Source organism: Peromyscus leucopus, chromosome 1 (genome assembly GCF_004664715.2).
Source record: "Peromyscus leucopus breed LL Stock chromosome 1, UCI_PerLeu_2.1, whole genome shotgun sequence".
Lineage (NCBI taxonomy): Eukaryota > Metazoa > Chordata > Mammalia > Rodentia > Cricetidae > Peromyscus > Peromyscus leucopus.
The window spans coordinates 12,257,400-12,279,606 of record NC_051063.1 but is presented as its reverse complement, the minus strand read 5'-3'; the positions used below and the strand labels follow the sequence as shown (position 1 = coordinate 12,279,606).

Below are 22,207 nucleotides of genomic sequence, written 5' to 3'. Positions count from 1 at the left end.
TAAGCAAATAACAGCTGCTAAGAGACATAGAAGTGTGAGCAGGACTGCAAAACTGAACCAACATAGATACTTTAGGGCTATCTTAACTTTTTTCTTTATCTTAACTTTTAAAAAGAAGTATTTTTCAAATGGAAATAAAAAATGCTTTGGAGTTTTGTTCCCACAGGAGAGGAGAGGTTATAGATTCCTTCAGGAATAATATGGATCAGGTTTGATCAAGGGAGACCTCCTGAACCTTGACAGGTGATATCTGTCAACAAAGGTTACTGCTGGTGTTCCCAGGATTTGGCCATTATCTCTAATTTTCTCTCTGGGACCTCAAAGATATTTTCTCCACAGACAGCAGGAATATGACACCCACATTTCCAAGAGGGATGTGGGAGGCTTTTGGTTATTTGGCGGGTCATGGATGTTTGTTATATTTAGGGGAATATAGGATAAAAAGACAACTATTAACCTCAGATGTTTTGCACTGGCATGGATTTTGATATACTGATACAAATTTAAAGTTAATTTTGTTACACTCTCTATTTGTTTCTACTCTTGTTTGGGGTATTGTGCTTATGCAGTTCATTTAAAAATGCAATGTATAAATAAGAAATGAGGTTAATGGTTAATCTATAATTATCAAACTTGTAGTCACATTAGTTATGTTTTCAAGGTTAAATAGGTATATTTTAAATTGAATGGTCTTCAAACACTTTGAAGACCTATAGAATATGGCATGTAAAACATTTTGTTAACCTAAGGTGTTTTCATGACAATGAAACACATCTGCTCCTGGCAGCACCAATTTACTTCAGAGACGATGGGCATTTAAGAAACTCCTTATAGAGTTTGCTTTGTGACAAGATTAGCCACTGGGCATAGAACAGATTGTTATAGTTTGAAGACTAGATAGTTATAGTTGCAGTTTTCCTTAGTTATGATAGAAAGTAAATTAGGTGTAAAACTTTGGATTCACTAAGATAGAATAGATAATGCATTATTTTCTCTGAAGATGCTAACTACAAATGGGCAGATTATTATAATTGATAACTGTTTTTGTTGTGTATAGTTTTACTATGCTAAAGCTAATACCTTTTTATTTATTTAGTTCTTTACCTAATTTACTTTCTATCATAACTAAGGAAAACTATAATTCTAATTATTTAGTCTTTAACTCCATCAAAAACCCAGAAGGATGTGATATTACCTAACAACAGAGACACCTTGCTGCCTGGACAGTCACCCAAAGTTCCTCTGCAATGTTGTGGCATCCATCTTCAGCCTACAGGCCCAGAACATCTGACAAACTTTTCAGTGAAGCAGGAAATGTTCTGCCTTGTATTGGCAAAGTTCCTCAGTCACTTCCCTCTGTCTCCTGCAGAATATCTGGCAGACTCTTCTGTGAAGCAGCAGTTTTGAAGGACTGTCCTGCCTTGTTTTGGCAAAGTTTAACATTCTTTTTCCTGTGTGTCCTGCATGTCCAGTCTGCACAGCACATTGTCAGCAGTCAAAGGCAAGAGCAGTTTCTTTGCCTAGTGGCTAACCTTGCCACAATGAAAGCAAACTCCATAAGGAGTTTCTTCAAGAACCTGTCCTTTTAGTAGTTACAAAGATGTTGAGTCTACCTGGACTCACTTTACATTGCAACATTTTTTCCCTAAAGATAAGACTCTTGGGTATAGGATACATGAACTCATGGCTGGAACATTTCACAGCATTTGAGTGACATATTTGCACTAGTTGGTAATTGCATGTAATGTGCATGAGGCCACGCCTCTGGGTCATTATCCCTCCATTAAAATTCTTTGTTTACTAGAGAACTGGAGAAAAGGTGATTGCAATTATTCGATGACCTCCTGCTTTTTAGAAGGCTTATTCTCATTCTTCTTGCATTTTTTCTATTGGAATATTACCTTTTTATTAGCTAGTTTATGAGAACTCCCCAATGAATGGGAGCCATCAATAATGCTTTGTCATCGTTGAAATTGGTTTTTCAATCTTTCTTTACAAAATGTTTTCTAACTTTTGGAAGGAAGAAAGAGAAAAAAACAATGTATCAAGATTGAACTTGCCGGGGTTGGGGGTGGGGTGGGGTGAGCAGTTGGCCTTTAATCCCAGCACTCCAGAGGCAGAGCCAGGTGGATCTCTGTGAGTTTGAGGCCAACCTGGGCTACCAAGTGAGTTCCAGGAAAGGCACAAAGCTACACAAGAAACCCTGTCTCAAAAAAAAAAAAAAAAAAAAAAAAAAAAAAAAGATTGATTTTGATATAGAAAGGACTTGGTCTGAAAGTTACTGTGTGTCTGCAAGAACTGTTATATAACACTGAATACTCAGACCCGCAAAGTTGAAGATAAGGAGCATGACATTTTAGGAAAGTCCCCTTGGTTGGTCTACATACATTCTAAGGATAGCCTGTTACATGACGTTTTAGGAGAGCACCCTCTGTTGGTCTACATACATATTAACGGTAGCCTGTTAATTACAAAGGGCAGTAAGAACAAAAACTCTATTATGCTAGTCTCTGCAAAAAAGAAATGCTTTCAAGCTGACTTGAATTCTTTGGCTTCCAAACAGTATCAGCTTGGGTCAAGAGAATAAAGTGAGTCTAAAAAAACATTCTAAGATTTTCTCAGTAGTAAAACAAACAAACACACTTCCTGGTGCTTTGCAACCAGGAAGGGAAGCTGAAGGCCTGGAAGCTTAGTCTGGTGTAGATGAAATATTCTGGTGGGCAAGGGTCAAAGTGTAAGCATGGCTAGTCACATATGCCATATGCCAGAGTCAGGGATGGACAGAAGGATGGCAAACCTACCCTGTCCTAGCTTCTGGGAAAAAAAAAATCTACCATCCCAGTTTTGAGTTTGAAATATACATCTTCAGGAAAATTTCTGTTTACTTAAATAGTTAACAAAGATCATAAAAACCTACAAAGGCAGGCTTAAAATACAATGATATTTAATCATCCAAAATAAGTTATTTGTGTGTGTGTGAGAGAGAGAAAGAGGAGAGAGAGATGTGTGTGTGTGTGGGGGGGGGGGAGAGGGGATAGGGGGAAGCTGCATGCCACAGCACACTTGTAGGGACCAGAGGACATCTTGCGGAGGCAGGTGTCTCCTACCTTTACAAAGGCTCAAGGGAATCAAACTCAGGTCTTCAGGCTTGTGTGACAAGTGCATTAACCCAGGGAGCCTGCTTGCCCTCCCTATTTAAACATTTAACATTATGTTAATAGAGAGAGACTTTTGGATTTGAGAAAGAAAATGAATATAAGCCGGGCGGTGGTGGCGCACGCCTTTAATCCCAGCACTCGGGAGGCAGAGGCAGGCGGATCTTGTGAGTTCTAGGCCAGCCTGTCTACCTAGCGAGTTCAGGAAGGTGCAAAGCTACACAGAGAAACCCTGTCTTGAAAAAAAAAAAAAAAAAAAAAAATGAATATAAGCTCATAATAAATTTACAAGTGACTCTACTTACCATCATACTGCAAAAATCCATTTTCATCTGTGTCTATCTCAGACTCTGGCTGGAAAAGCAATAGGACATAAAATCAAAACAGTATGAAGGGCAGAAATGATGCAATTATACAATTAAGCCTTTAATAATGCTTTGGATAATGAGGAACAAGAGCAAAGACAGTCACTGACAGATGGTGCCATCTAGTGGGCAGGTAACACTATTTGCCAAGTTCATCCTCAGCCAAAGCTTTTGGATATAATTTAATTAACTTTGTTATTACACCTTTTTGTGTTAGATAAGTTATGTAAGAGACTTTATACGTACCTTGAAGAAGTCATCCTGGGATATTATGCTGCAATTGGGAAGGTGTTTCTGCAAGTTCTTAGCCAGGGTTGTCTTCCCACCATTTGTCACGCTAAGCCAAGAAAAAACACACGAGCCCCAAGAAGACATTAGGGAACAGGGAACATTCTTCAACAATATTTTTTAAAAAAGGATATTTAAAACAATATTTACTGCTTGAGATAGAAATTCTCATCTTCACTGATCATGTTTTGTTTCTCAGGCAACAATCACAGGTTTGAAAGACAAGCCACCCTAACAGTAAGAGTCAAATGTAGGATGGGAAGAGGCAAGTGACAGTCAGGTAAGTGAACTGGACACTAGAACTTCAGAACACAGACACTGTACTATGGTGATATTTTATTTGTACTGAAATGTGATTTTATTTGTATGTTAATAAATAAAGTTGCCTGGGGGTCAGAGCTAATAGCAAGCCATAGCAGAAATCTGGCAGTGGTAGCACACGCCCTTAATCCCGATCACATGACAGGCAGATCTCTGTGTGTTCAAGGATACAGTCAGCATGGAGACACATGCCTTTAATCTCAATACCAACCATAGGAGACCTGGAGGTCTGTATAGATGGGCAGTGATGAGGAGGTCATGTGGTTGGGTTTACAACCAATGAGAAGGCAGAATAGAAAGTCTATAAAAAGACAAACACACAGGAAGTAGCTCTCTTGCTGAGGAGGACAGCAGCAGCAGTGAAGGGTAAGGTTTTTAGTTCTTAGCTATTGCTCTGACCTCTTGGGCTTTTAACCTTGCAATTGGCTCTGTGTTTCTTATTTAATAAGATTGTTCATCCACACTGTGCAGGAAGCAAAACAACGTTTTCACTATCTAAACAGCTCTGGGTTCGATATACACTCCAGAGAAGTCCTTGATACACCTTTCTGCAAGTTTATAGAACTGCCTACAGTCATTGTGATTGTTTTAACCACACAGGAAAAAAAAGAGGAAAAAAACCCTGCCTATTAGAAGCCCACCTACCAAGAGCCCACATTTCCTGTGCCATGCCTCTTTCCCCTCTCTCTATAGCTGGGGCCCATGTAGAGGCCCAGGGTCACTTCTCCCATCAGGTCAGTTATTTGTTTCCTCCGGCTGGGCTGTGACATCTGGAAGCACGGGTACCAGAATAACTTATGTGTCCTGTTTCCTTCTCTCCTGCGGGTGAGAGGCATTTCTCCAGCTGCTCTTTCTTTTCTTTGTGGGTTCTTCTTTGAACCGGGTGTCACTCTGCAGTCCATATTGATCCCTAACTGCGTAGCCCAGGCTGCGCTTGAATTTACAGTGAACCTTTTACCCTAACCTCCTGAATACTGGGATTACAGGTATCAGCCATCAAGCATGGCTTATTCTATCATTTTTGCAAAGATGTGATTGGCTCAGAGCTCAGTCATATCCAAAGGGTCTGTGAAAGAATTCAGGGTCATTGTGAATTTGAAAAGAAAGAGACTGCACCATTTTCACTAAATTCTAGCAGGAATTTAGCAGCTCCTCTTATTATAAGTAGTAATTTACTGTAGTGACGGTGCCTGTGATTTGGGGCACCCCTTTGCACACTGAGCTGTAGGAGGGCGGGTATCCTGAAGTGTCACAGGTGCTCATTATTGTTTTAAACTTAATATATGCTATTTATTACACTAGCAATCAACTATCACAAGGTCACAGATTTGTTTACAAATATTTTATATTTGCATGTTAATAAGTTAATTTTTCTTTGTATTCATGTATCTTATTTTGTACATTTAAAGTCGCCCCGAAAAGAGGTTAAGATTTCACCACACACCAAATGTTCAAAGCACAAAACTCCTGATGGTGTATCTATTGGCAAGAACCTATGATTAGTTCTAGGTAAGACCAACATGACAATGTTTATAACCTAGAGAGAGAAATATACTCATCCAAAGTACTTGTTGTGAGGCTGGTCATGGTGGCGTGTGCCTTTAATTCTAGTACTCAAGAGCCAGAGGCGGGTGGATCTCTTGTGAGTTCAAGGCCACCCTGGTCTACAAAGTGAGTACCAGGCCAGCAAGGGCTACATATTGAAACTCTGTCTGCATTTAAAACAAAAATAACCAACCCCAAACCACCAAAAAGACCCATCCCACCAAACAATAACAACAACAACCCCCCCCAAAATGCTTATTAGATATAAATTATCGTACCTTATACCTGCAAAGTAGAAGATATTAATAAGACGACTGTCCATTTTACCTTACAATACACAGGTAGGTACTAAGAACATTGATATGACCTTCTCTTTTTTAACAAAAAAATGTCTCTAAACCATACTGCAAGTCCATATTCAAGACACCGAGCTTTTGTTTAAAATGAGGAAACTTTACTATGGTCTGAGAAATCTGGCCAGAAAAATGTGTCAGTCATTTCTTATACTTTCTCTTTAAGATCATGTAACTAAATCAACAATAAATAGACCCCTCCCCACTGATTCAGCTGAAGACACAGAGAAGGAAGTGCTTTCCACAGGAGTCCTGCAGGGAATGGACTAGCTGTGAAAGAGTTTCATCATTGAGCACAGAGCCTGTAATCCATGCTTGGAATGTAACCATCCCAGTGGGTCAGGTGATGCCTCAGGACCCCTTCTTCCTGGTCAGCAAGCTCAGAACCTCCTTCACACAAGCTCTCTGTGTGAAGAGCTCCAGAGCATGGCTTTAGGATCTGAGGGAGGAAGTGAGTGGCTACCTGATGCTTTCCTTTCCTTGTTTACAAATAAACATTTAGCTCCTCTTGTAGTAGGAGGGTGCCAAAGTACAAGCAGAGGCTGAAAACAGTGTTCACAGTTCATCAAACAAGACGAGAGAATACTTGGGTAACAAGGTGATATTAATACCCCCATATTCCAGCTGAGGAAGGTGGGGCTTAGGAATCTGCTTATCGCTGGAGTGGGAAGCAAAGTTTAACTACGGCATGGGTCTCCCGCTGCCCAGCCACTGAGGATTAAACCAGTAGATGTGTGGAGGAAAATTAGAAGATTATAATTAGGAATTGATGGCCTACTATGGGAGAGTGGCAGTGAGTGTGAAATGTAGAGGAAGACAAGAGTAGCCTTGCAGAATAACACAGCTGTGGCTCCAGGCAGACAGAAGCCACAACAGAGCACATTCTGATGCTCAATTCACTCTTACTTGCTTTTTTTTTTCTTTGTCTGATGCTGGGATTAGAACCTAGGACCTCACACACGCAGGCAAATGCTCTGCTACCCAACTACACCCAGTCCTACGTGACTCCTAATTGATTCCTGTATGATGTAATATAATAACACAACAGATTATCTCTCTCGAATTACATTTGTAATATCTTAAATGTCTTATCAATAAGACACACATGAAGAATGACAGACAGAATCCAGTAGCAAGACAAGTAATATCTTTCCCATTGCTGCTGATGTCACATCTGCACATCAGCCTCTGGCACCACAGGTCAGATGACCACGCAATTTAGAATACTTGTGATAGAGGATACATGGCCAATATTACACCAGGGTAATGTAAACTAGCCAAATAGTTCACCTGGTTACCCTAAAGGTGGGGGAAGAGGGCGGGAGGAATGAAGGAAGCCTGTATTCCCAGGTCAAAGCTGGCCACAAAAAAAGAAGGGAGTGACCTCAAGCAAAGGAGTGACCAATCAGGTCTCAGCTCCAGTAAACAAATGGAAATGTTGGTAATACTGCTGGCCCTACCCTTTCCTTCCCTGGGAAGCCCTTTCCCCTCCCACTGGGGTTCACACAGCAGTCCCCTCCTGAGTCTTAGGACTCCTCACAGCTTTCTCCACCATGGCCACATGAAACACCATCTGGATGTCTGGAGTGTGTGGCCCAGCTGTTTATGGAGGAACTACTCACCCACCAATTCCAATGACAAATGTTTTCATAATGGGCTTTGGAAATCACGTCTTCTTAATATTTCCTAAAATTATAGAGAGATAAAAAATAAAATCAGTATCATTTAGTTCTCTAGAGTTAGTCCTGAAGAGAAGTCACAGCTGAGAGAGGATCAGTGGCCTCAATTCCATGTTACCCACACTGTCTGGCTTCCTGTTGCCAATAGCTGGTGTTTCCTTAGGGCCTGTTAACTATGTCTCCCTTGTGTGACCTGTTACCCTGGGTTAACTTGTGACAACTACTCTTAGTTGTCAACTTGACTATGAATGAACAAAAATCCAAGCAGCTAGGCACATCTGTGAGGGATTTTTTTTTTTTCTTACTTAAATCTTTTGAAGGGGACAACCTACTTTTACATTTTTCCTTTTTTAAAAAATTTATTTATTTTTATGTAACGTGAATTGGTGTTTTGCCATGGGTGTCAGGTCCCCTGAAACTACTTTTAATCCAGATCTTCTGAGGTGGGAAGATGTAGCTTCTGCTGGCAGCCTGTAGAAAGAACATGGAAGAAAGGAGGTTGCTCTTTTCCCCTCATTGCTCTTGCTCTCACTGGCAACTCTACTCCTCCACTGATATTGGAGCCGACTTTGGAGTTATGACATATACTGAAGATGAGGTGAGACATCCAGCTTCATGGACTGACAGACTGCTGGATTCTTGGACCTTCTGTTGGCAGACAGCCATTGTGACTAGTTGGACCACAGCCTGGAAGCCATTCTAATAAATCCCTTATATATATATTTCTTTCTCCTGTAAGTTCTGTTCCTCTAGAGAAATCTGATTAATATACCTCTCTCTAAGCCCTTCCTACTTTCCTAGTAAAAGGAGGCACTGCCGCCAGGGGCAGAGGCAAACAGAAGCCAGTCTGTCTCTCATTCCCTCCCTCTCTCTGAAAAGCTTTCACTGGTAATAGCATACATTCTCAAGCTTTGCAGAAGTGAAACCCGGCCCAGACTGGAAAGACATATATCCATTTCTAGAATAGCCAGAAAGGGAACTAGATCAATCAAGTGAGCATCTTCCTATCATCGTGAGAGGCTCTGAAATGCTTCATTACTAAGAGCACAAAGGGATGTTGCACGTGTACTGGCTTGTCAGGCTCTGGTGGATAATCCATGTCATACTTATTGATGTATTATTGAAAAGCCATGCTTTTGCCATGCACAGTTATTGGAAAATTCTGGTCCTCTTCCTGCCTGACATATTTGTGCACATTCATCAGTATATTGCCTCAATTACATAGGATGTAAATAATGACTGGTCGTGGTACTACAAAGACTTGTTACCTCTGTGGGAACTCTAGCAATTCAGAGATGAGGAATGAGGTGGAAGAACTTTGGGTAAGAGAGGCAGAAACTTCCACAGCCACATAAGGAAATGCAAGGCTGTTTTCTCTCTCAAATCAAAACAGCATCCCACCCCCAAGCCTGATGACCTGAGTTACTCACTACTAGCTTGATGACTGGAGTTCGATCCCCAGGACTCACATGGAAGTGACCGACTCGTCTGAGTTGCCCTCTGACCTCTGCATGGCACTCGTGTGTGTCCACATATACACTAAATAAGTGAAAGTTTAAAACCCAGATACTCTAGGTCTACATTACTTAGCAACCTGGGACTATACAAAGCAGTGTTTGGGTAAATGCTGGACATATCTTACAGCAATGAGCAGGTGACAATGTGGGAGAGGAGGAGAACTGGGCCATGCAGAAACAAGGCTGGGGCCAGGCTGAGTGGCAGTGGAGCAGTGAGCAGCCTACCAATCCCTGAAGCTGTCCATTTCAAAACCTGTTGGATTCACATGGCAATTCACTCCAGGCTCAGACATGGCACCAGCAACTTCCATTTCATCATAAGTTAGGACCTCTTCGAATATGGTTTAAAACCTAAATTTTTAACAAATTGCAATCAAGAGTTGTCATGCATATATGTATATATATGCATGCTGAAGGATTGTTTGTTTTGGGGGCTTTTCATGTGGCTCAGCCTGGCCTTATAGTGGCTATGTAGTGGAAGATGGACGACCTTATATTGATCCCCTCGCCTCTACCATTCAAGTGGTGGCATTACAGGTGTGCACCTCTAAATCTGGCCTTGCAGCAGAGTATGTTATGAAGCACATACAACTTGGAGCAAAGATAAACTGTAAATCTTATGTTTCCTCTGGAGAAACAACCTTTTGAACTTTCCAGAGTTATGAAATCAGCTGTCTTATCACCTTGAATCTTGGGTGGTATTTATGCAGTTTCTTTTACTCAGCAGCAAAGACCATTTGCCCAGGACACAGGGAGCAGAGAAAACAGACTCAGACAGGAGCAAACCTTAACTGAGTCACTTATATTTCTTTCACATTTACTTACTATTATACTTTTGAGACAGAATCTCACTGTGTAGCCCGAGTTGGTCAGGAACTTGCTACAGTCAAGGCTGCTTCTGTGGCAAAGCTAACCTACCTCTAAGTGCCAGGATCATAGGCATGCATCACAAGACTGGCTAACTTACAGAATTTTTAAAAATACTTTTGATTTACTCTTAGTGAAATGTTGAATCTTCTTCATAGTTGTCTTATGTTTATATATGATCTACTCCACTTCTAAACATGGTTTACTTTGAATTCTAAAGTACAGAAAGCTCCCAGGGGCATGTGACAAATCAACAGGCTGGAAGACAGTCACTGCACCACAAAATCTGAGAGATGATGAGGAAAAACACATGTGCTCTTCAGACGAGTTCAAGACACATGTTTTCAGGACTTCTGTTTGTTTTATTCAACAGTGATCTGAATATTCTCTCATGAACAGGACAATCTCTTGCTACTAAGTTAAACTTTGATCCCTTTTGGTAAACAGAAATCTCCCACGGCTGCCCTGGTAAGCAAGTGCCCAGGAGTATGGCCACCACAAAGCTCCTGGTAACCTATGCCTCTTGAAGTTTCACTCACTTTATTTTAAAATTAACCTTCAGTAGTCACTTTGACACTCCATTTTATGAAGGTTTTTTTTTAATGCTTTATTACATTTGTATTTACGTTGTATGCACGCCATGGATCACCACAGTACACATGTAGAGGTCATAGGTCTATTTGTGGGAGTCAGTTCTCTTTCCATCGTGGGGGTGCTGAAGATTGAACTCTGGTCATCAGGCTTCGCAGCTGAACCATCTTGCTGACTCTGTAGTTTCTTATGTAACCAATCTTTTCATTTTTATTTTTCTTTCCCCTAATATGCACTAGCCATATAATACTAATCATAACATTGTGAGTTTATGTGTGTGTGAATACAATCTCAAGAGATGAGCTGTTAGGTTAAGCTTGGGCAATTTTTGTCAAGTACCAGACAGTACATAGTTTTGGCTGCATGGGCAACTATTCAACCTGAAGTTGTAATGAGAAAGCGGTCACAGTCAATGCATAAGAAAACGAGCTTAGTGTGTTCTAATAAAATTTAACAGACACGGAGATTTAAGTTTCCCCTAACTTTCATGTGCCACATGCCACAAAACACTATGCTTTTGCTTTTGTCTCAGCTATTAAAAACACCAAAAGCATTCTTAGAAGGCTTTATAAAAGCCAGGTAACAAGTGGATTGGAATTTGTTAACCAAATGCTGCAGAAAGGGGCGTCCTGTCCCGTGGAATCAAGACCCAGTTCTCCCACCAGCAAATGTGTGGTCACCTAGAGCTAGCGCCGGTGCAGTGAAGAGCGGTAGCGAGCCGCATCTTAGGTGCGCGAGTCCTAACGCGGTTTCCCTAGACGCAATCAGGTTCCGGGTCCCGCGCAGGAGACTGGAAGGTGCCCAGGCCTCGGGTGGCTACGCAGCGGGCAGTTGAGTACTCACCGAAGCGGGTTCGAGTCCTCCCCAGCAGGGCCGCAGAACAGGCCGCACGAGGGAACCACTGCTGGTGGCTCACCCGGACTGTGCAAGCACTCTATCCGCTTTCATATTCCCAGCCAAGCAGGGCCCGGGGGCGTGGCCACCCTGAGGCTCCTCCCCCACGGAGGAGGGCGGGGCCCCAGCGCTCCCAAGCAGGTTGGACCTCCGAGACTCCGCCGGGGCTGCCCGCCGCAGCCAATCAGCGGCCGGCGAGGCGCGGCCACTTCCTGGTGGGAAGGCAGGGCGGTCTGCGGAGCTCGCTGGTCCGAGTGTCCCGCATCGGCTGCGCGCGGGTCCCGAGCGGCCGCGGCCAGCGCAGGCTTGGCGCCCAGTTCCCGTCTGCGTGTGGGGCTCCCGCGGCTGAGCCTGGCCGCTCCGCGAAGCGCCATGTCCAAGCCACCTCCCAAACCGGTCAAACCAGGTAAGAAACTCTGCGCGCTGTGCGTGCGGGTCTCCGGGCTGCGGGGCGCAGCGCAGGAGTTCCCGTGGAGCGCCCTCAGGCTCCCTCCGCACGGCTCGCCAGGACGTGCCAGCGAAGTGGTGACAAGCACCTAGGTCGCGGCCACTTCCTCATAGCTCAGCGTGTCGCTGTCAAGTTGGAGTTCTTGACCGGCCGGCGAACGGGAAGTGCGCTGCGGCTGGGTGGGGTTTGCGCCCGCTGCCTGCGGGGCCCGGAGGAGAGAAGGCTGGGGACTCGAGGTCTCCAGGAAGCTTTGGAGAGCTGCACCCGGGCTGCCAGCGGGACAGTCTGGCCCCCTACCCTCTCCGCTCTTCGAGTGGGGCACTGTCGCGCTGTCGTGCGTCCCAGTACTTTGCTTAGGGTGACTCTGGTGAACTAAATTGGAGAGAGCCCGAAGTTCCTCAAAGCAAAACTTGACCACTCTTCCTGGTTCACTTTTTAAACGTTGTTCTTAGAGTGTTTTCTGTGATGTAGAGATACGAGAGAATTTAAAGGGACTGCTATATTTCAGTTCGGCCAAATAAACTCGTAGGAGCTTTCATTGGATAGGTAATTAACAGAACTCGTAGGAAAGTGGGAGATTAATGACTGACGAATTCCCAGCTCTTTTTTCCCCCCAGTCTGCAACTTTGGTATTGCAAAGGCTGAAACTTGAAACGAGCCATTTACATCATCCTATATGGCAGTTTATGCTGCTTCAGTGATTTTTTTTTTCCCTTGAGGTTTTTTTTTTTTTTTTTTGGTCAGTCACTCGAAATTTAATAACTATTCAGTTTTATTCTTTTGTGGCAGTATCAAGACCCTGAATTTGAAAATAATGCACACACGTTTATGAAATAGGCATTCTTTGACGACTTAAATTTTCCAGGGCCAAGGGTAAGGGAAGTGGCTCAGACTGGCTTTGGCCTGATCAGAGTCAGGGCGGTGCTGGTTAGAGGCTGCCTTCGACGTGAAATCTGAGAAGTTTGCAATTTGCAATTTAGATACGGATGTATGAGGTGGCAGTTTTGTAAACTCAGATGTAAGTCAGGACCTCAAGTGTATAGCTATGCTGAGTTCTTTGATAGCTAAACAAAGCGCTTGATTTAGAAGATTGTCCCCGGAATCAGGTCCTGAGTTTTTCAACCCTCCAGACACATTAAAAGAGAAGTCGCGAGTTGCATCTGTGAACTTGTGTGTTCACGCACCTTTGGGCGTGGTTTAGGATTCATCCTGTTACTAAATGGAAGATAGGCTCTGGGAACTATTTTGTTGTCTACATCTCTGCTTTTTCCCCTAGCAAACCAGAAAACGCATGGCTAAACATTTTTGCTATTTAGAAAGAACTGACTTCACAGGGATTTACAAGTGAGGCCAAGACATAAGTGAAGTTGCCATGAAAATCAGTTTGGTGACTTAGTAACTTACAATGAGAAATATTAGTGTCTGTAGGACTTAAAAAAAAACAAAAAAAAAAAAAAAAACTGGCCCACAAGTACTGTGTGGCAGGCACTGGTCTAGTCACCCAAACACGTTTGAGTTCATTCCTTTCTCCCAGCAGATGTGTCAGGTCAGTACCATTTGTATGGCCCTATTGCCCAGGGGCAATCGGAGAGGTTAACTCATCTCCTATCAGTGGTGGGGTGATGATGGATGGAGGAGCCGAGCTCAGATAGCCAGACTCCACTGTGTGAGGGGCCCTGAATATTTTACAGCTGGCTAGGGATCTAAGGTTTCTGACAGCAGGCGTACTGGACTCTCCTTGTTCTCCAGGCAAGTCGCAGGGGTGAAGGTCTCCAAAGAAACCTGTCATTCATGAGAACATATTTAAGGCTTAAATTCTCATTAATTGCTTTGTTTATACCCTCCTTCATATATATATATATTAATTCACATTGTCAGAGAGTTGGGGGAGAGGAAAAGGAAAAAGTTAGGGCAGAGAGGGAAGAATATTAAGAAATGAGAAGAAAAGTAAGCTGATAAGCACACATGTCATAAGCTCCTGTAAAGTTACTGGCCCTGGGCTGTCATGTTATTCCTGATCAACTTCATGCACACAGATAAAAGAGCAATGATAAGGTCCTTAGTGCTCAGGAAATTAATATGTGTTGCTTGTTCTGGGAAGTAGTTACTTTAATGCCACTGAGATCTGAGACAAAAGTCCCCCGGATTCTCTTCATATGTTGGGCTGGGTATCTGTACAGGAAAAAGCCGAGGAATAAAACACCCCGACTCCCAGTTGAATGGGCAACACAGCAAAGAGAGGAGCTGGATGAGGGGATAGAGGGACAGAGTCTACTTGTGCCTGCCTTGTTTTTCCTGTTGCAATTTAAGAGACTAAGGATTTCTTTTGGCTCACAGTTTCCGGGGGTAGCCTATGACAGCTGAAAAGTCCTGGAGGCAGGAGTGTGAGGCAGCTGGCCACAGTGCCTCTGCCGTCACCAAGCAGAGAAGGATGTATGCTTCTGCTCAGATAGCATCCTCCTTCTTATCCAGATGCAGTACCCAAACCCAAAGAATGGTGCTGCCCTTGCCAAGGATGAGTCTTCACAGCCCAGTTAACCTAATCAAGGAAATCCCTTCCAGGCATTCTTAAAAGCTGACCTACTCTAGATAATACCCATAGGTAAATCTGGAAGCTTGTCTCCTATGGGATGCCATAGCCTAATGTAAGTCAGTATAAACTATCACAAATGGCAAGCAACGGACGTTAAATAACAAAGTGGGTAACGTATCGTTCAGGCCAAACAGCCTATACCCAGCAAGGGGCTCTTCTTGGAAGGAGGCTCCCCAGGCAAGTTCTAGTGAGATCTTACAAGGAGAGAGTCCAGCCACGTTGGAACTACTGAGGACTGAGCAGAATCTCACTGTGCTTTTTTTTTTTTTTTGCCTGTGTCCAGAGTGTCCTTTCTGTTTTCTCTCTGTCTTTGCTTCTTTCTCTGTTTCTTTTTGAGACAGGATCTTACTCTAGCCCTGGCTGATCTGGAACTTATTTTGCAGACCAGGCTGGCCTGGACCTCACTAAGCTCAGTCTGCCTCTGCCTCACCACCTTGCCTGGTCTTTTGTTTAGACATTCCTTACTGTGGCTTGCATTGGGCCCTGGGGGTTCCGGGGAACAATAAGATAAAGTTCTTGTTTGGTACTTAGTTTCTTTATCTACAGCTAGGTGGCTGATCATGTCCATTTAATTGTTTAATCTTGTATAAAAAAAAAAAAGCAAAATCTTAATGTGGTGCATGTCTGGAATCCTTGTACTCAAGAGGCCGAAGTCAAAGAGGCCTAGCTATGCAGCACCTACCTCAAAAAACAAAACAAGTAATAAAACATATTTTCTATTTTAGAATATTTGGAGCATACAGATAAACAATAAATATATTAAAATTAAAAAATCATCCTTATCACCTAGAGATAATACACTGTATGAATAACCTCTCAGGTTTTATTTATTTTTTTCCCTGTAAGTCAGTTTTTATCACAAAAGGAAAAATAGAAGCAATTATCCCCAGAATGGTGTCCGAGTGTCAGTTGGAGATATCTTGCTGTGGGCTGGGATTCTATATTGTCTGTATTGTGCTTGAAACACCATTTCAATCAGAGTTTGCCTGTGCCTTTCATAGCCTTTTATCTTCTGTGGGGCCACTTTTGGCTCCTGAAGGTTTGTCATTGAAACCCTCGCCCTGCTCAATAGATATGGCACCCCGGCTCAGTCTTTAGTGCGTAGGACTGACCTGCCCTTCAGAGCCCTGAGACCGCTCAGTTTGTGCAGAGAGCTGTTATGTGGTTTTCAGCCACCCTCAGGAGCCTTGCACTGTAAGGAGAGTGGTTCTGCCTAGCTTGAAGGTGTACAGGACAGAGTTTAGGCCTCACAGGGACTGAGAAATTTGATGGGCCACGGGATAAGGAATGCACCGAATATCACCTGAACCTTGAGACCATCTCATTTTGGACAGATTTGGTGACAGTCCACTGTAGTTGGAAACCTGATGTCTGACCTTGGCCATCTCCTCCAAATGGCTTATTGATTTTGGTGGTGAGAGGAAAGCAATATAAATATTTCATGTGTCCTGTGAAAAGAAAACTTAGAAGAAACCAGCCAGTGTTCTGACTTCTTTGTTATTCACGATAAAAGCATAAAGGGCATTGTATATATGCCCTTTAAATAAAAACGTGAGAGGAAAAGAGTCTCTGTCTAAAATGGTCTCAACTATTGTGTGATCCGCCCCTGCATAAATAATGAATCGATAGTGAGACTGATGACTTGGCTTCAGGTATACGCCGGACTGTTTTCTTCCATCGGTGTGATGTATTTATACCTGATGGCTGAGTAGAGTCCAAGGGAAACTTCCTGAAAACGCCCTGGATGATGATGATGGCGATGGGGAAAATTAACATTTAGTTGGCCCCACATGTCAGACACGGCAGCAAGCACTCTGTGTCCTCAATCTCCTGCATTTATTCTAACTTCACTGTGACGTAGGTCCCTAGATCCTTGTTTTATTCATGATGAATAAGCCTCCAAGCTAGCTGTGAGTGATGTGGTTTGGGACTAGAGTTCAGGCTTTAACTTGGATGGGTTACGCGGAGGAGGTTCATGTTTGTGTGTGTGTCTGTGGAGGTCAGAGGGCAGCTTGCTGGAGTCTGTTCTCTCTTCTGCCGTGTGCATCCCAGGGACCAAACTCAAATTCTGAGGTTTGGCTGTGGGTACCTCAACCCTTGAGATGTCTTCCTGGCCCACATTAGGGGAGTTTGGTGAAAGATGCACATAATACCAAGAGTGGCTGAGTTTCTTTTAAACTCCTACGTGGTGTTTGCTGATGTTTGTTTAAGGGAACCCTACCAATGCACATTATGATGGATTCCGGTCCTTTGTTATAGCAGTGTTATAACACATAGTCTAGTTTTGCAAATCCACAGGATAGAGTGGATATAGCCCTGTAGTGGCACTTGGGTATCAGAATGTGGCTGTACTGCCATTTTCAGAGAGACCTACCCCTCAAAAATTGTGACCCAGCCAAAGCAGAAAAAAAACTTAATACATTTGACTTGGATATTATTGCGGATGATCAGAGTATTGGAAGCACAGGACACAGAATTTGGGGAAACTGAAAAGGTGTCACAGAGGAGGGTAATTATAAGAAAAAAACGCCCGGCAAAATCTTTTTTTTTTTCGAGACAGGGTTTCTCTGTGTAGTTTTGGTGCCTGTCTTGGATCTCACTCTGTAGACCAGGTTGGCCTCGAACTCACAGAGATCCACCTGGCTCTGCCTCCCAAGTGCTGGGATTAAAGGCGTGTGCCACCACCGCCCCGGCGGCATCAGATTTTAAAACGGTATCATCCCTATGAATTTGATGAGCTACTCTGGTTTTATATTCTTGGAATTCACCAAGCACTTAGAATACATCTTTTTTTTCTGGCCCTCCTAATTTCTTGGAAACTTGTGAGCAATTTGAACTCAAACTAAGGAAGATGTCACAGCCAGTAGCATTGTCCCTGAGCCAGAGGGCCTCACTCAGGCCCCTTACAGGAAGCAGAGGGAGCACCAAGCAGAGTCTTCATGACCTCCTTGTTCAGAGAAACTCCTGGGCTCCATTTCAGGACTCCCTGCTGGCTATCCATGGCCTAACTCACTCTTGTGAGACAAGAGCTATCTTCAGCCTGGGGTTAATTTGGAAAGGCTCTGATGTGTCTTCTTGACAATCTCCCAAGCATACACTGCACTTACTGGGAGATGCTTCCAAGTCCTAACCCTGTGAGCATCGGTGAGAGCCTTAGATGAGACTCAGTTGACGTATCTCTTGACTCCGGAAGTCTGGAGGATTTCTGTGTCTCATCTTTGCTTAAGGTCCAGACTCTGACACTTATGTCTGATGCATTGCTCGCTGAGGTTTTCGGGGTTTTCTAGAGCACATCCTCTTTAACTGTTTGAGGGTCTGTTGTCTTGATGAATCAGAGAAGCGTCATCTTGATGGTACTTCTGGAGAACCTCAATTGGAGACATTCTCACAGTGTCACAGGCTAAGACAGGCTTTGGAACATTGCAACAGAAAACCATTCCCTCCCAAGTTTTCATACCAAATATGTGCCAAATGAAGTGGCTCCCAACTTCAGTGTTCTGTTGGGGGAAGAAAGCCGCCTCTTGAACCACATCTGCGTGTAGGGTCTAAATACGAGTTACCTGCTGAGCTGCCTGCCAGGATCTGGCCTGAACTGAGCTGCAGTCTGAAGTAGGAGCTGCTGCTGTGGCAATTGCTACCATCCTCTTTCTGAGAACCCCTCCCCCCTCCCACAGGGGTTCTGGTTCTTGCTGAATACCTTCCTTCCCCTTCTGGAGGGCCAAGTCTGTACTTGAATGTTGAGAGTCAGGGGTTCTTTGGGGACTTTTGGTTCCTAGGACTTGATTCTGCTTATTAGGAGCTCTACTTTTGGTAACAAGCTCTTGCCCATTTCCTGGTTGAACTGGGGTCTCTGATGTCAGAGATCTGTTCTGGACTCCCTTTTGACTAGTGTCTAGATCCCCGATGCTTAAACTGTCCTTAGCCCTTATTATTTGCCACTGTTTTACTGTCTAGCTACCTGTCCAGATGGACCCCCTGCATTTCTGATGTACTGTTTCACAGTTGGCCTGGAGGCCTGTCTACTTTCGGGTAGGCCTTGGTGTGGGCTTACTTTCCTCATGTTAGGTAGACCCTAATGGAATGGCCAACTTATTTGCGCATGATGGTGGCACCATAAGGCACCAGGGTCCCAGTCTTCTTTGCTCACAGCAGTTAGAACTTGGTTTCCTTTTTGCTCTGTCCATGGGCCCTGAGGATGGACTCACTGCTTCTCATCTGATGAGTTAGTGCACCATCACTGTTAACCCCATCATTGATCTATTGTAGTTTCCAGCTCCAAAATACTTACATTAAAATATAAGGTAAGGGTCTGGGATGTAGCTCAGCTAGTAGAGTGTTTGCCATGTGTCGGGGACCAGCCCTGTCGAACAGTCCTTGAAGGGAGGAGTGAGGATTGAGAAATAATACATAAGAAAAATAGCATAGAAGAAAAAGACAGAGACACAGGGTAGGTTTGGGAGGGCTCTGAGTCAATACCACAGTCGCCTCGAGTTTATTCCTAATGGGCCTTTTATACACCAGCAAGGGGAGAGGCAAAAGACCTCCCCTTTTCAAGGTCAAGGTACAAAGTACAACAAATGTAGACCCTTCCTTAATTTTCAAAACAGCTGGTGACCACGCCTTCCTGCAAAGCATCTTATAATTAGGCCTTGAAATATAAGACACCTGGTAACCACACCTTTGGCCAAAACATTCTATTATGTAACCTTGCAGGCAAAGCAAACACACACTCTCTGACCCTGAGTCAAGATGGAATAAGGTCTCACCTTGGAGTCTCTGTGGGCCTCCATAGCCATGTGTGCACAAAGACCTGAGTTCGATCTCCAGTATCATGTAAACCATGATGGTACACCCTGTAATTCCAGCATGGGAGGTAGAGGAAGCAGGATCAGAAACTCAAGGCCAGATTTACCAACATAGCAAGTTTGGGGCCAGCCTGGGCTACATGAGACCCTGTCTCAAAACAGACAAAAGGTGTGTGTGTGTGTGTTGTGTGTGTGTGTATACACACACACACACACACACACACACACACACACACATACACATATATTAAGTAAGAAACACGCTTTTGGAAAGGAACTCCCTGAATAGTGAGTGACTTTCTAATGGTATGAAAACCGCCTCAGAGTGGATATTAGAGGCCCACACTATACACTGTAGAGGAGGCCACTTACAGAAATGAAAAATAAAACCCAGATTCGAGAAGAAGTTCTGGTCCCGAGTTTTCAGTTAACTTGCTAGGTGACTTTGGTAAGTCATAAAGACCACTCTAGACTTAGTTTCTTCATCACATCTTAAGTCTGATTCCAAGTTTACTTCATTGCTTTGGACGGACCTTTTATATAATCTCTCATATTTCTGAATAGTTTCATGCACACTGCTTCTCACAGACCCTTGGGTCTTTTAGTTACTCCCTACCCACCCCTCGCTGTGCTTAGTGCTATGTGGATCCACACTTGTGGGGAGATGGAATATTCCAGGTTAGATTTCAGGACTGATCCTGAGAGGTAGAGAGGATGGCCGGAGGGCTAGGGTGGGGTACAGTGTATTGATAATGAGGTCTGATCCCATTTCATTAATTCTGCCTGTGTAGGGTAGTGTTTTGTTTATTGCTAACTGGAGAAAGAACATTGGGAACCTGGCACGATGCTCCCGGGCCACCATTTGCACTGATTCTAAGGAGACCATTGTAAAATGTGACCGTGCGTGCATGACTGCCAAGGCAGGTTATTTATTTTTCTCTGTGAGTTATTTGTTCATTAAACTAATATATTTATTTATTTGTTGGTTTGTCTGTTTTTCAAGACAGCGTTTCTCTTTGTAACAGCCCTGGCTGTCCTAGAACTCACTCTACAGACCAGGCTGGCCTTGAACTCACAGAGATCTGCCTGCCTCTGCCTCCCAAGGGATTAAAGGTGTGCACCACCACCACTTGGCCCTAAAACTAGTATTTTTATGATTTGAGAAATTTTTACAGTATATTTTGGTCATATTCATATAGTCTTCTCCCAGCTCCTTCCAGACCTAACCTTTACCCACTCCACTCCCTCCCAATTTCATGTCCCCCCCTCCTTTTTTTTTTTTAAAATAACCCACTGAATCCAGTTTTGATGTTTATATGCTCATGGCTTTGGGGCCATCCTCTGGAGCATGATCAACCTAGCAGGGGTCACACCCTTAAAGAAAACTGACTCCCCCTCCATAGAAGCCATCAACCCATACAGGATTTTATGTTTAGAAAATGTCAGCTCTGTGGACAGGAGCTCTGGGAATATGACTTGTAGTTTTTAGAAATCCATTCTCTGTGTTAAGTGTCCTTTAGAGTTCTTCTTTCTGGGGCACTCCCATCTTATCTTTCTGTCCCTTTGAAATGATACAGTCTTAAACTGTGGGCTCAAGGTCAGCTTCATAGGAATTCTCACTTCCGATTCTAGGCTAGAGGGTTTTCGTTGCTGGTCTTTAACCAGAGGGATGAGAAGCCTTCCCCTGAAAGGATGGCTGTCCATGTGTTACTCTGCATTGAGGTGCATCTTACTAAGAAACTAAAACGCTCTTTCTTTCTTCCACCCCTGCTCCCCGACTACTAAATAAACAACTCTTAGACCTGGAGTTAAGGGATTAACTCAAGAATTTAAAATTATCGTGCTAGGAACAGGTTTCATTGCAGTGACATTAGGATTCAACAGATTCTGTTTATTGGAGAGTATAATACTTTGAATATTAATTTCTTGGGATAGACAGTGAGGGCTGGTGGGCTACATAGGAATGTAGACATTGAGTATAGAGGAGAGTGAATTCTGTGTCTACCTCAGAGCCTGCGGTTCAGGTGACCACGGTATGTGGGTGGGGTCATGGCCCTGAGAGTGCAGGTTCTTCCTCTTCTGTCCTAGCCACTCCATTCACATATTACACAGCAAAACAGCAAATAATGCCATAGGATCTAGGCTGGAGAGGGAGGCAGGGCATCTCTAGATTTTTTTGTTTTTGTTTTTGTTTTTCGAGACAGGGCTTCTCTGTGTAGCTTAGCGCCTTTCCTGGAACTCACTTGGTAGCCCAGGCTGGCCTCCAACTACAGAGATCTTCCTGGCTTTGCCTCCCGAGTGGGCATCTCTAGATTTTAAGAGCAAATTCCATTGTCTCCTGCCACACATCTCTATACACATAAATCTAGGTACCCATCAATTCTAATGGGTTTTCAAAGCAATCCATGAGCTTAGTATAGCCTCAGAGGGGAGTGGGACCTTCTCCAGTCTTATAGTGTTCTGGAGGTGAGGTGCTGAAATTTGTGACCTTCATGGGTTGCCACTTCCCTTGTCAGGCCCTGAGAGAAAAGGGGGTTTCTATTCTAACAGTCCTGTAATTTACTTTGTTCTAATTGTGGTCCCAGAAAACCACATCTCTAGTTTAGCTGGTCCTGTTCTCCAATGAAGTTCTAGAGGCCTCTGCTCCCTTTGGACTTTTCCTTCTTTTTAAGTCTGAGGTAGTTTGGGGAAACACCATGATACTTCACCCAGTAAAGGTCACCTCTGGCCCTGTGGGAGCCTCTTGGACTTACTGGGCTTTCCAGACCTCCTTATTTCTGTCAAGC

General features: G+C 43.7%; 2 protein-coding genes across 2 annotated transcripts in view; one reads left to right on the top strand and one right to left on the bottom strand.

Annotated features, from left to right (window-relative positions):
• Positions 1 to 11,641, bottom strand: part of Nmrk1 (nicotinamide riboside kinase 1) — a 28,186-nt gene extending 16,545 nt beyond the window's left edge. The window contains exons 1-4 of the mRNA XM_028874894.2: positions 11,525 to 11,641; positions 7,650 to 7,713; positions 3,767 to 3,857; positions 3,461 to 3,509 (exon numbers count right to left, since the gene is read on the bottom strand). Of these exons, the coding sequence (XP_028730727.1) occupies positions 3,461 to 3,509; positions 3,767 to 3,857; positions 7,650 to 7,678 (169 nt within the window). The 5' untranslated portion in view covers positions 7,679 to 7,713; positions 11,525 to 11,641. The remainder of the gene's footprint in view (positions 1 to 3,460; positions 3,510 to 3,766; positions 3,858 to 7,649; positions 7,714 to 11,524) is intronic.
• A 262-nt stretch (positions 11,642 to 11,903) lies between these two features.
• Positions 11,904 to 22,207, top strand: part of Ostf1 (osteoclast stimulating factor 1) — a 47,300-nt gene continuing 36,996 nt past the window's right edge. Inside the window, exon 1 of the mRNA XM_028874893.2 lies at positions 11,904 to 11,981. Coding sequence (XP_028730726.1) covers positions 11,948 to 11,981 — 34 coding nt within the window. The 5' untranslated portion in view covers positions 11,904 to 11,947. The remainder of the gene's footprint in view (positions 11,982 to 22,207) is intronic.